At 40.7% G+C, this 15,242-nt stretch overlaps 1 protein-coding gene across 1 annotated transcript; it reads right to left on the bottom strand.

Moving 5' to 3' along the window:
- Positions 1 to 509: 509 nt before the first annotated feature.
- On the bottom strand, positions 510 to 6,511 carry LOC114645424 (extracellular calcium-sensing receptor). Its single transcript, XM_028793281.2, has 6 exons — positions 6,305 to 6,511; positions 5,541 to 5,829; positions 3,422 to 4,258; positions 3,025 to 3,252; positions 1,597 to 1,720; positions 510 to 1,504 (listed from the first exon to the last, which is right to left on the bottom strand). Exons 1-6 carry the CDS (start codon positions 6,505 to 6,507, stop codon positions 579 to 581), a joined length of 2,607 nt encoding a protein of 868 aa, XP_028649114.2. The 5' UTR covers positions 6,508 to 6,511; the 3' UTR covers positions 510 to 578.
- Between the last annotated feature and the right edge of the window lie 8,731 nt (positions 6,512 to 15,242).

Here is a 15,242-nt window from a genome sequence, read left to right as displayed (position 1 = left end):
TTTTTTTTTAAGATCATATGAACTTTATTCATGAAGTTTCCAACAAAAACTCAAATAAAAGGGGTGGGTATACTGGAAGTAAAACAGGGGATTCTGTTGTTCACCTATTGTCCCTGAGGTTCTTCATTTCTTTGACAGGATTTTAGCACATAGCCATGTTCCTTAATTATTCACATATTTGTTGCATGTGAGTTTATAATAACATTTAACTAAAGTAATCATAAAGAGGGTGATGGGCTGGCATCATGTCAAGGGTTGCTGTCTGCCAGTGTGTCCCAAACCCACCACACTAGGCCCCTGTTCACCACAACCTTGTACTGGGGTAGCTGGGGTTCAGAAAACAAATGAATGATTACTCTAAAAGAAAATATGTGTAACCCATAATATTAGAAAGCCTTACATTTATGAAAAGTAACAGCCGAAAAATACCAAAGGCTGGTTAACAGTTAAATAAGTGAAATAAAACAATGCATGAACACAAATAAACAAATATGCAGCTGTATAAAAATATTTTTGCTGTGTTAAAAAAGGAAAATAATCAATCAAAAAAGGATGCTCGTTACTAATGAACTAAAGAATTAGTTCGTTTTCACTAATCCCTGCACACTCGTCTTTGACATTAGATGTTTTTTAGTATTTTTTTCTGGCTTGACTAATATGACATAGCATTTAGGTGTAAAAATACAGAGCAGCACTCCAAAACTGGAAGATAAAATTGCAAATATTTCAACAGCCACAACGTACTTTCCAGGAGAGCTAATATAAGCAGGGATAAAAGTGATCCAGACTGCACAGAATATCAGCATGCTAAATGTAATAAACTTGGCCTCATTGAAATTGTCTGGCAGTTTCCGTGCCAGGAATGCAAGAACAAAGCAGATGCATGCTAAAAAGCCAATGTATCCCATTACACAGCAGAACAGGGTGACCGACCCGAGATCACATTCTAAGATAATCCTATCATTGTAGTACCTGGTGCTTTTAAATGGGAAAGGTGGGGAGAGGATGAGCCACACCAAGCAAATTAGGCACTGAACAGCCGTGCAAACAAACACACTAAACCTTTGCTGTGCTGGCCCAAACCACCTCATGACATTGTTCCCAGGTAGTGTTGCTTTAAAAGCCATAAGGACTACAATTGTTTTGCCCAAGACACAGGAGAGACAAAGAACAAAAGTGATACTGAAAGAAGTGCGTCTTAACCTGCAAGTCCATTCTGTTGGCTCCCCAATAAAAGTGAGCGCACATAGAAAGCAGAATACGAGCGAGAGCAGCAAAAGAAAGCTGAGCTCAGAATTGTTGGCCCGCACAATCGGAGTGCTTTTATGCAGAAAGAAAATGATAGCCACAGCTGTCGTCAAGACAGCGCCAAATATTGAAATGGTTGCTGACGTGATGCCGAGGGTATCTGAAAAGGAAAGATACTCAATGTCTTTAGGATGGCATGCATCTTTCTCTTTGTTAGACCAAAAGTCAACAGGGCACTGAAAGCATTCCGCTGCATCTGAAGGAGGAAAAAAAAAGGCAGAAAAGTTTACTTTATTAATAACTTGGCTCAAAATCCAGTGAAGACTATTTGGGCTTTACAATATTTACCTGTTTGATTGCTGAAAGTTCCATCTGCACATTGTACGCAGTCATAACAACAAGCTGGCTGCCCCCTGCGTACAGCCTTTCTGTAACCTAAAGGACAACTCTCTGTACACAATGACTTTGAAACCTGGTCAAAAAAATAGTGGAAGTATTCAGAAATACTACCATGCAAACATTTTATCTATTTGTGTGAAAAATAAATGCTCTCCCTGTGTTCACTAACATAAAATGAATTCTATCAGCCCTTCATAACAATGAACATTTGTACATTGCTTCAGCTTTTTAGTGAGTGCAGCTTCTGTATGCTTCAGTGTGGCATCCATAGTGGGATATTTCATTATGCCTCTGGCTGCTGACTGCAATCCTGACTACAATTTGATGGGAAGTAATGAATGAAAGTGCCATGTTTTGGTTATGCCTTTATTCCTGAGGCTTCTTTAACATAAACTTTAATTTCCAAATTTTAGCCTCACCTTTTTACTTACTCAAAAAAGTACAGCCATCTAAAATCTTACTGTTCTTATAAGTGCTGCACCTATACTTTCTTCCGTTCATTTCTTGTTTTCCTTTTGTATCAAAGACATACACACATACAACATTTGTTCAAAGATGTCATAACTAAATAAAAACTGCCATTAATAATCCAAAATGACACAATGTATTTATGAAACAATGTATAGTCCTGCCTTTTCTGCCCCTGAAAACAACCAAGAGAGACCCAGCTACTAGTTAGCCCCTCAGCTTCAGTTTTTCCAGATGCTGGTGATTTTCTCATACTACGCTGTGTGTTGTTACTTTTGTTCCCCCTACTAGATATGTTTGGTGTGTTAATTTTGCTGTTTTTTTCTTTTCCAGATGATTGATGCACTGGTTCATTCTGCTACCTCACTGCTCCTGGGTCCTGGGATCGGTCAGTGTTTTTCATTATCACTTGTAATACATGTTCTCTCAATGTTCATGTGAGTTTTCTCTAATCTAATTTTCCACCTCATCCCAAAGGCATGTAAATAAAGTTTATTGTTGCCTCCAAGTTGGCTTAGCATATGTTAAAGTGTGTGTGCATGAGTGTGATCTGAAATGAACCCTGCTGAGAAAATAAAAACAAGTCAAGAAAATTAATAAATAGATTAAAATGAAAGTATAAAGTTGTATATAAAAGAGCAATTTGGATGACTGTTGTGCAAAGAGAAACTTTTCATTTCGAAAAGAATCAAATGGCAAAGTGGGATGTATTAAAGAATGCCAGACATTTAAAATAACAGCATAATGTCAAAAACCACATTTTTATATTATGCATCATCTCGATTAGCTGCTATTGAAAGACATCTCTATACAAAGAAAGAAAATGAAAAGTTCCATCAGGATTTACAAGGCTTTGTCAACTGACAGGGCAAACCAGCCAGCAGTGACATACACATAGTATCAGCTTACTTTCCTCAAGCCTCCATTCCAAATTATTTTCTTTTCATCAATGATTATTTGTTGCTGTCGACTTGCAGAGGAATCAAAACGTCCAAAAGTCACATACTTCACAGAGCCATCAGAATTTTTTTGCCAATTTATTAGATCATAGGATGCAACTGGGTCCCCATTTTCATCAAAATACACATCTTCTCCAAATTTGTTAGTGTATCTTACTTTATTAAGGTAGTGCACAACCTATAAAAGTAACATCACATTTTCAAACATGCGTAATGCAATTCAGGGTGACAGCAGAAAAAAAAACAGTTAACATGAAATTACATGATAATTCCACACTTATACAGTCACATTAATAATGGTATTTGGTTGAGAAGCATCTGATTGTTTGAAAACTGCATAAACATACCTGCCAGGGTTCTAGACTGTATATATTTGCACATGTGTTATTTAAAAATGGTCCTTTTCCATTTTCACAAGACTGCAAATTGTGAAGAGCATGAGCGACTGCATAAATGGCTTTGTGCATATTGTATGTGACTCTTAGCTGAGAGACGTCACTGTAGATGTTTTCTGTTTCAGCTAATTTCTCGTTTCCAGTGCAGCTTTTTGTATGAGGTGACACTACCGAGTAATTCGAGCCGAGATCAGTCTGATCAAAGGAACAGTCAAATAAAGTTTCCCAAAACTCTCTGGCAAATTGGTTTTCGGGTTGTTTTAACGGATTCAGGCTCATCAGAAATTCTTTGAGTTCTGGCATATCCGCTCTGCGAATTGCAAAGCCAATTGTGCCATCCAGGGAGATCAAATTTTCCTTTGTTGAGATTAGTGAGGAAGTTACCCATGCTTCACTCGCTATCCATTGTTTATCAGTGATGTTCTGTAAAACAATCTCTTGAATAATGGGGTATATATCTTCTTCAATTGAGAATGCAACAATAACTTTGGCTGTGGAGGATTGGATCGTTTTCACAATCTGAGCAACTTTTTGTTTAGAAACCACTTTTGGAATGATAACCCGGTATGCAATGCAAACACCCAGTTTTGTCACTTCATCATGGAACATTTGAATTCCAGTCCTCCCGTAATCATCATCTGCAGCAACAGTTCCAACCCACGTCCAGCCAAAGCGTTGAACGAGGTACGCCAAAGCTCTGGCTTGGTTTAAATCACTAGGAATTGTTCGAAAAAATGTAGGAAACTTCTTGTGATCGCTGAGGCACGCACATGACGCAAAGTAGCTGACCTGCAATCAGGAATAAAGTGTTTATATTATAACTGGTTGCCACAACTAAGACCAGAAATTCTATCAAAAGTAAAAAGTGATTTCATTATAATACATGATAGATAGGCATTTTTGTTCCTCCATACTTTTACACCATTTCTGTAGATTTTAATATACATATGTTCTAAAACGTGTGAAAGACCCATGCAATAGGATTTGCCACCATTTCAATATTATTATTCTCTATTTTTTTGCATACATTGTAGCTTTTGAGGTAGAACCTCTGATGCGTTGTGGACCTGTTTTAAACTCCTAGCTCATTCACAGTCTGTATATTCTCAGGAACATTTTTTGAAGGATTCAGATTATTTGACAGTTTTAAAGTGTCCTGTTAAGCAAACTTGATGAAGAACTACTAAGGCTTGCATCTGGTATAAAACTAATAGTGCCAGGACACAGCCCACAACTCATAATAGAAAAAGTAGGTTTAGAAATTGGATGGATAGATTGTCGTCATTGGTAGATATTTTCAGTTTGAAAATCGGTTTCCTCATAGTTGTAGCCACTAATTTAGTAAAAGCACTGATGCACCTCCTGTATCATCATAGGCAGAACTCAGATTTATTATAGGCAGATTTACTGTATTAAAAATTATTTTTATGCTTGATAAACCTACATGGTGTTTGTTTCTCTTTTAGCCAAGACTTTCTCTTGTCTATACTGATTTTTCTAGGTATCCTTTTTTTCCATCACCCTAGATTTTTTTCAGGTTGTGTTATCAATATAATGCAATAATATCAGTGTCTTAATATATAAACGTGTGTGAAAGTGTTCTACAATGAACTGGTTTCACATCCAGGGGATGTATCTACCTTGTGGCCAGTACAGCCAGATACAAAAGTGTATTGTGGTGGCTCAGAAATTGGACTTAAAAACCCCAAGGTTGTTGGTTCAGTTTCTGGCCATGAGAAAGTCACCTAACCTGTCTATGTTTTTTAAACAGTTGTAATGTATTCTGAACTTGTAAAATAATAAACAAAAGAGTGGATGATGTACAGATAAAAAACAAACAGCAAAGCATCTCAATTTGGGCTAATGTTACCCCATAAATAAATAAATAAATAAATAAACAGATCAATTTATTCTGACAATTCAATGTTTGGCATGTGTTCAAAAGCCAAACCATAGACACATAAAAAAAGAAAATATGAAATTCATCTTCTGATGACCTCCAAGCTAAGCACATGATTCTTTGCAACATAAAACAAAATGAATTTAATCTAAAAATGAAAAATCTGCTTACCAAAGGGATTTTGAACAACTCCAAGACTCTTGATATAGCCATTGAAAGTGTTGACCCAGAATCACCGATTATTATCGATACTGAAGGTGCAGCCAGGCATTCCTCTGAATCATTGCTCTTTGGTGCATTGATTAATGATAACGTCGCTTTCATTGACTGAACGGCGATTCCACATGTGTCAATTAATTTGTAACCAAGAGTTACATTTGGTAAAAAGGTCTTGTTTCTGTTTATTTCTTCGATGAAGAATACCATTGCTTGTGACCAGCGAAATGTTCGAAAATTAAAACTGTGGGGGAAAAATTATTTTATAGTGTAAAAATTGTGATTATATGTGTTGTTTGGGTTTTCCTTTTTTTTTTTACAGAAAACTGTGTAACCCTGAGTGCATGACTTTGCTCAAGCACATCTTGAAAGAAAATAATTCTATATTAGTTCTGTACTTGTTAAGCACCTGTAGAAGGTGTTGATTTTATCAATTGATCATTTTGTCTTAAAAAGAAGAAATAAACTATAGAGATACAGTATACAGTAGTCTAAATGAATACTGTATGTATATGTACAAATGCATAGTCATACTTTGTAACAATAAATTATATCTCTTTACTTATGCATTCATTACTCATAAATCACTTTATATATCTTAAGTTTATGCATTCATTACACATAAATCACTTTATATATCTAAAGTTTGACTAAACCATGAAATGTTAAAGAATTCCATGGCTTCAGACAGAAAGCTGTCTTGTTGCATTTTTCCTTACCCTTCACATAGTGTCTCTCCAGGTTTCTCTTTGTAAGTTTGTTCCACATTTACACCTTTGGAGTGGATGGGAAATAAGCCACCTAATACAACATGACCAGGGCGGGAGTGTTGGATCATTTTGAAGTTTTCTCTAACCCTGCAGGCATCCTCACTAGCCTGAAGCAAAGAAGCCCCTAAAGTAACTAGACAGACCCAATGCATGAGATCCATTCTCTTCTTTTAAACAAAGCCATATATATCATCTGTTATCATTTTAGTTAGAATTTATATGTCTGAAATAATTAGCTTTAGGTCTTTAGGGAAATTAGGCAAAGACTCACTAATAAATTAACCATAGCCCTTGAGCTATTTAATATTCTGTCCTGTGTTTTTCTAGTTTAAAAACTAAGCAAGAAAGGACTTTTTACCAATTGATTTATTTTTAATTATGTTTTCTCCTAAATTAACTCTTTTTGTATTTTAGGAAACCTGCTTTATCAATTTAATGTTAGTATGTTACATTTACATTTATTTGCTTAGCAGACGCTTTTATCGAAAGCGACTTACAAAAGAGGTAAACAATCCAGTAACATTAGCCTAGGGCCTGTTTGTTCAGCAAGTGTAATAGGACAAGTAACAAAAGTTGATTTCCACATGTGAAAATATGTAATAACTCATACATTTACAATCATAGATTACAATCACTAAAGCAATTAAACTTAAACAAACTGAACTATGCAACTTAAAAAAATAAATGCATGGATGAATAAATGGATGAATACATATCTAACCATAGAATATTGGTACAGTATTTCCAAAACTGCTATTTTCTTCATCTAGCAATATTTTTAGCTGCTGTTTTCTTCATTTCACAGTATCATTTTTTTTGCTTGTGTCCCATATAGAAATGATTTTATCATCCCACTAAATGCTGGTAGAATAAGCTCTGACTCCCTTGGATGCCAAATTCAGATAACGGGGAGATGGAAGATTACAGTGTTACAGAATAATGTCTATTACAAAGGAATTGATACATTTTGTGTTCATGCTGTGAAGGATGTGATGGGTAGCTTCTTTGCATTATATTCATATTACATCCTGTACTCATTTAAAATTCTCTTTTGGGAGCACTTTGGTATTATATACATATCTGACCTATAGTCTTTAAACACACTGTTATTTCAGAAATGTATACAGAAAGGGGCAAAGGCCAACACAAACTTGACACTTTCACTGATTTAAGATTAATATATTATAGGTAGATAGATAGATAGATAGATAGATAGATACTTTATTAATCCCAATGGGAAATTCACATTCTTCAGCAGCAGCATACTGATACAATAAATAATATTAAATTAAAGAATGATAATAATACAGGTGAAAAAAACAGACAATAACTATGTATAATGTTAAATATTAACGTTTACCCCCCCTGGTGGAATTAAAGAGTCGCATAGTTTGGGGGAGGAACGATCTCCTCAATCTGTCTGTGGAGCAGGACAGTGACAGCAGTCCTGTCGCTGAAGCTGCTCTTCTGTCTGGAGATGACATTATTTAATGGATGCAGTGGATTCTCCATAATTGATAGGAGCCTGCTGAGCGCCCTTCGCTCTGCCACAGATGTTAAACTGTCCAGCTCCATGCCAACAATAGAGCCTGCCTTCCTCACCAGTTTGTCCAGGCGTGAGGCGTCTTTCCTCTTAATGCTGCCTCCCCAGCACACCACTGCGTAGAAGAGGGCGCTCGCCACAACTGTTTGATAGAACATCTTATTGCAGATGTTGAAGGAAGCCAGCCTTCTAAGGAAGTATAACCGGCTTTGTCCTTTCTTGCACAGCGCATCAGTATTGGCAGTCCAGTCTAATTTATCATCCAGCTGCACTCCCAGATATTTATAGGTCTGCACCATCTGCACACAGTCACCTTTGATGATCACTGGGTCTATGAGGGGTCTGGGCCTCCTAAAATCCACCACCAGCTCCTTGGTTTTGCTGGTGTTCAGGTGTAGGTGGTTTGAGTCGGACCATTTAACAAAGTCATTGATTAGGTCCCTATACTCCTCCTCCAGCCCATTCCTGATACAGCCCACGATAGCAGTGTCATCAGCGAACTTTTGCACATGGCAGGACTCCGAGTTGTATTGGAAGTCCGATGTATATAGGCTGAACAGGACCGGAGAAAGTACAGTCCCTTGTGGCCACCTGTGTTGCTGACCACAATGTCAGACCGTGCAGTTCCCAAGACGCACATACTGAGGTCTGTCTTTAAGATAGTCCACGATCCATGCCACTAGGTATGAATCTAATCCCATCTCTGTCAGCTTGTCCCTAAGGAGCAGAGGTTGGATTGTGTTGAAGGCGCTAGAGAAGTCTAGAAACATAATTCTTACAGCACCACTGCCTCTGTCCAAGTGAGAGAGGGATCGGTGTAGCATATAGATGATGGCATCTTCCGCTCCCACCTTCTCCTGATATGCAAACTGCAGAGGGTCAAGGGCGTGTTGAACCTGTGGCCTAAGGTGGTGAAGCAGCAGCCTCTCCATGGTCTTCATCACATGTGATGTCAGAGCAACAGGCCGAAAGTCATTCAGCTCACTAGGACGTGATACCTTTGGGACTGGGGTGATACAAGATGTTTTCCAAAGCCTCGGGACTCTCCCCTGTTCCAGGCTCAGGTTGAAGATGCGCTGTAGAGGACCCCCCAGCTCCGATGCACAGACCTTCAGCAGTCGTGGCGATACTCCATCTGGACCCGCTGCTTTGCTGGCACGAAGTCTCCTCAGCTCTCTGCTCACTTGCGCTGTTGTTATTATGGGTGGGGATGTTTTTCCTATGCTGGTATCAGCAGAAGGATGTGTGGAGGGTGCAGTACTCCGAGGTGAGAGTGGGTTAGGGTGGTCAAACCTGTTAAAAAAGTTGTTCATTTGGTTTGCTCTCTTCACGTCTCTCTCAATGGTGGTACCCCCGCTTCGAGCTGCAGCCAGTGATGATCTTCATCCCATCCCACACTTCCTTCATGCTGTTATTCTGCAACTTCTGCTCCAGCTTTCTCCTGTACTGCTCCTTCGCCGCCCTGAGTTGGACTCGGAGTTCCTTCTGCACGTGCTTGAGCTCATGCTGATCACCGTCTTTAAAAGCCCTTTTCTTCTGATTCAAAAGGCCCTTGATGTCACTTGTAATCCATGGCTTGTTGTTAGCATAGCAGCGTACTGTTCTTACTGGAACTACAATGTCCATACAGAAGTTGATGTAGTCAGTAGTGCAGTCAACAACTTCCTCAATGTTCTCATTATGAGATCCCTGCAGGATATCCCAGTCTGTAGTTCCAAAAAGTTCTCTCAGAGTATTCTCAGCCTCCAGGGTCCACTTCCTGAATGATCGTGTGGTTGTAGGTAGGACTCTAACTTTTGGTTTATAGTGAGGCTGAAGCTGAACCAGGTTATGATCTCCTTTCCCAAGCGCAGGCAGCGGGGTGGCACTGTATGCGTCTTTAACGTTTGCATACAGTAAATCAATAGTCTTATTTCCCCGGGTGTTACAGTCCACATACTGGGAGAATGCAGGCAATGTTTTGTCCAGCGTCACATGGTTAAAGTCTCCAGCGATTAGCACAAGTGCCTCGGGGTGCTGCGTTTGTAACTTAGCAACAGCGGAATGGATGATGTCACTCGCTGACTCCACGTCTGCCCGAGGAGGAATGTATACAATAACAATGACATGTCCAAACTCTCTGGGCAAATAGTAGGGACGCAGACTTATGGCCAACAGTTCGATGTCCCTGCAGCAAGTGGAGATTTTGACTTTAACATGTCCAGAGTTACACCACCGTGTATTAACATAGAGAGCGAGTCCTCCTCCTTTGTGCTTACCACAGGTACTTGCATCTCTGTCCGCTCTAACTGTGCTAAACCCGGGTAGCTCCACGTTGGCATCTGGGATGGTGTTATTTAGCCACGTTTCGCAGAAACACAACAAACTGCATTCTCTGTAGGTCCTTACATTTTTCACCAGCGCAGCCAGTTCGTCGATCTTATTTGAGATTGAGTTTACATTCCCAGAATCACAGAAGGCACCGAAGGCTTGAAACGCCACTTTCTCGCAAGCCGCTTCTTTTTTAGCTTAGTGCCGGCTCTGCTGCCACGATACCGCCTTCTTACCTCGTAGGGTAAATATGGAACCACACCGGCACTGGCATTTGTTCTCAGCGCCCGAAGTTGAGTACTTGAATAGGCGAGTCTCGGCGTGTTAAAATCCATGCCCACGTTGTAAAAGTAAGTGTGTCCAGGGAAGGAATCCACATAAAATAAAGTGGTAGGAGTGATCAATAAATAAAAATAGAAAAATAAAAGTAGAAAAGTACACATACATATACAGTCATACAGTCATACATAGGTAACACTATGAATATGATTACACTGTGAACCTCAATTCATAAAAAACACAATCAAGCAATGATAATACGTGTAATGCATACCTGCTTAAATGCTGTCAAGTTATATTCCCAGGTAATTAAATTGCACTATATTATATCACCTTATTCTAAACAAGCAACTCTCTAAAGCAACAAGAATTGTAAATTTATGTACTGCATACATGTAAGTAGTCATGCTAGGTGCTAGGTTATTTTACGACCCAGGCCAAACTTATTAGCGCGCCAACCGACTGTTTGGTAGCTAACCCGTGCGGCTTGGTTTTCCCCCCTTTTTGCCTAATTCGCTTTAATGGTGGCGCTGACCCTGCCTATCCCAGGAATACTGGACAAAAGCCAGAAACCAGCCCTGGATAGGGTTCATCACAGTGTTTATCCACACGTACAAAACCTGGGTCCATTTGGAATCAGCAATTAACATAATATGTGAGTGTACACAAGAATGGAGAATCAAACATGGGGTGAACATTTAAACTCCTCTCACACAGTGACTGGATCAGGACCTACCACTCTGAGGTTGCACACTAATCAGTGTACCTATTCTACCCCAACACAATGTAACAAAAGACAAAAGAGATCATAATGAGTTTAGGCACCAAATGGCGAATACCGTATAACTGTTGGCAAAACAAAAAATACATATTCAAAATAATCGTAAAAACGTCTTCTCAGGTGCAAGTCCAAGTATGAACTATTCAAGATGGCAGATCTTCTGGTTTTCAGTCCTTCCAGCAGGAAGAGGCAGGTCCAGGTGGGCAGTCACTGGAAGTGACATCAATGTTTTTCCATCCATCAATCTTCCGGCCTGCAGGGGGAGGAAGAGGGCATTAGGACACAGCACCAACCCCTGGAGTGGTGGGGAATTACAATCACCAGAGCTCTTAAGCTGTCCCCTATGCGCATGTGTGTGACAACACATATTAGCCATATCATATTAAGAATCATGCTATTTAACTGAACATTAAGGTGCTGAGCATGTTTTTGTAAAAAATACTATAGTTTTACAGATTTTGTTTCTCGCATCAATGTAAAAATTGTTAATTTAACAAAGTAAAGTGGATTTCTGGATAGAGCTTTAAGTAAGCAATGATCATCCTTTTCTCAGATGTTACTGATTAAAATGCTTCTACAATCTGCACTAAACAGAACTGCGTGTTTTCTTCCGTTCAGACTGACTGCTTATCCCTTTCCCTCAGGGAAAAAAACAATGAATTTATCAGGCAACAGCTGCATCTTTTCAAGGTCTCATTGCAACAGAGGACACAGACAGTTTTAGTTTGCCCAAATCAAGATTTAATAATGAAGCTCACCAGGTACTGTGTAGGTTTATATGAAATCTCAACTGGCCTAGCCTGCACATTACAAATATTCAAGCTCTGACGCACTGTTAACCTTAGATAAACTGCTTGGCTTGTGTCTCACTGCGTCTAAAGCACTCACACAATTACAAAGTTACATGCAACGGCAATGCAGACATAAGTTATATTTGCAGCACTATTATTTTAAAGTACAAAAAAAATGACAGACAGGTATGAAGAGCTCTCATCTTTGTAAACACTGCAAATTGCCACATTGTTATGTTCAATTACCACAGCAAATGAATCCTCGGCTGGAATAATGGACTCAGTTCACTAAAGTAATGGTTAGCTGGAATAATACAGATGCCCAAAAATAAATCTGGGTGGTTTGATTTTTTTTTCTGGTCTAATTAATGCAGCCCTTTAATCCTTAGTCACTCTCCAGTTTTGTTGTGTTGCTCTCTATAACACTCAGAACTGAATGTTAGTAAGGAAAACAACCAAACTAAGTACAGCAAGAGAAACAAAGCCACAAAGAGTAAGTTAGGTGTGGTTAGTATAAATTCTTACTGTGCAGTATTATACCACCTATCTTCTTCTTCTTGTTTCGGCTGCTCTCATTAGGGGTTGCCACAGCGCATCATCTTCTTCCATATCGTCGTGTCACCCATCACCTGCATGTCCTCTCTCACCACATCCATAAACCTTCTCTTAGGCCTTCCTCTTTTCCTCTTGCCTGGCAGCTCTATCCTTAGCAACCTTCTCCCAATATACCTCTCATCTCTCCTCTGCACATGTCCAAACCAATGCAATCTTGCCTCTCTGACTTTGTCTCCCAACCGTCCAACCTGAGCTGACCCTCTAATGTACTTGTTTCTAATCCTGCCCATCCTCAATGTAAATCTTAACATCTTTAACTCTAACACCTCCAACTCTGTCTCCTGCTTTCTTTCCAGTGCCACTGTCTGCAACCCATATAGCATAGCTGGTCTCACTACCTATAGTGAGCTTATTTGTCCATACAAACTTTACAGAACCTATCCCTAAAGAACTGGTGGCAAGGCAAGAACCAACCTTGGACCAAGTGGCAGTGCATCATAGGTCATACTCATGCATGGAGCCAGATTCGCTCACAACATACAAAGTTAGAGTCACCAATCAATCATAAAACTCATGACTACAGTATGTGAAGGATGACCAGAATATCTACAAAAAAAACTACAAAGACAGAAGAAGAATGAACCAAGTCCAATTGGACAATGACCAGCAAAAGTTTGATCAAAATTAAATACATTCTTACCATTTTATGTCCATGAAAATTCATTCAGCTCATCTATATATATAATTCTCTAAGCCGCCGCCAGAGCAGCACGACACCCATGAAAGCACGCAGGAAGGAGCCATATATAGATTCTCTAAGCCACCGCCAGAGCGGGCAAGACACCTATGAAAACATGCAGGAAGGAGCCACGCCCACCAACTCTAAGACCATTGGATACAACGAAAACTAACACAGCCACGCCCTCCAACTCGGACGCGACGCCTCGGAAAACATGCCGTCATTTCTGTTTGTCTGTGCCACAGTCCACATGCAGCTTTGAGCCACGTTGACTTTTCATTAGTCAACCTCAGTGGAACCTTGGTTCACACAGAGGCAGCGCCAGACAGAGACAGAGGCACACATAGGCAGCGCAAGAGAGAGAGCCGTGCACACACATAGGCAGCGCCAGAGAGAGACAGAGGCACACACAGGCAGCCCGAGAGAGAGAGCTGCGCACACACACAGGCAGCGCCAGAGAGAGACAGAGGCACACACAGGCAACGCGAGAGAGCCGTGCACACACACAGGCAGCGCCAGAGAGAGACAGAGGCACACATAGGCAGCCCGAGAGAGAGAGCCGCGTACACACACAGGCAGCGCCAGAGAGAGACAGAGGCACACACAGGCAACGCGAGAGAGCCGCGCACACACACAGGCAGCGCCAGAGAGAGACAGAGGCACACACAGGCAGCGCGAGAGAGAGAGCCGCGCACACACACACAGGCAGCGCCAGAGAGAGACAGAGGCACACACACGGGGAGCGCGAGAGAGAGAGCCGCGCACACACACAGGTAACGCCACAGAGAGACAGACGCACACACACAGGCAGCGAGAGAGAGAGAGACACGCAATCCTTTAAAACTGAGGTTAAAACACAATGATGGAAGCAGTCTTTAAAAACCAATAAGCCCTGTGCCTCTTTTTCATTAGCGTTGCACCTGCTTCATCGATGCATGCCCTGCAACAGTCGAGGCGCTCTCTCACCAGCTGACCTTCTCTGTGCCTGAATCCACTACTGTCAGTCGCCTGATTAAAAATGGCCTTTTGAAGGGGATTTATGGACCCGCTATGCCACAGGAACACATTGCCTTCGAGCCTGCTCTCACTCACTCTAACGTACCGGCTTTCTCTCTCTCCTCACTCGCTCGCACACTGCACAGGGGAGAAATGCCCGCAGCATGACTCCACCCGGAAACCGTTTCAGCCACACTTCCACGCCCCTCGCTACACTGTGAGTGCGATGATTATTTATTTAAAAATGGCCTTTTGAAGAGGAGCTGTGAACCCGCTATACCACAGGATCACCTGTGACATTGCCTTCACATTGTTTTCCTTTTATTTATGATCCCGTCGAGCAGATCAGACACCCAGGCAAACAACACTGAATAATCAATAGCTGCAACCACTTTGCCCACCCCAACTCCTCACCTGAGTCGGTTTCGTCTGTGTTCAACAGTGTTTCCCAAACTCGGTCCTGGTGAAACCCTGTGGATGCAGGGTTTTTTTCCAACCAGATTCCTAATCATTAATGCTGGTGAAACTCATCAGGGATAAGTCGGTTTTTCAAACGCAGCCATGTAGCAGATTAGTCTAGCAGGATGTAATAATCCGAGATGAATGCGCGCCCCCGCGCTGAGTGAAAAGCCAATGTATATTGAGTCTAGAAAACATGATCAGCAAGTCTTTGATAGGCTGCAACAAAATGATGAAAGAACGGGCGCATTTTTTTCTCACAAGCTGGGTGGGTGGGTGTTAGTTAGTTAATTAGTTACTCGAAGGATTTCAAGATTTAATATGCACAAGTGGTAACACTGCAAAAGCAGCCCAAACCAGAAAAGATGGCTGGCAAAAAGTGGCCGACAAATTAAACGCGTGTGCATTGTACTTACTGAAAGCAGCGTTACGGA

This window comes from Erpetoichthys calabaricus, chromosome 2 (assembly GCF_900747795.2).
Source record: "Erpetoichthys calabaricus chromosome 2, fErpCal1.3, whole genome shotgun sequence".
In the NCBI taxonomy this organism is placed as follows: Eukaryota; Metazoa; Chordata; class Cladistia; order Polypteriformes; family Polypteridae; genus Erpetoichthys; species Erpetoichthys calabaricus.
Note: the sequence above shows the minus strand (reverse complement) of the source record. Positions and strands in the feature narration are given on the sequence as shown.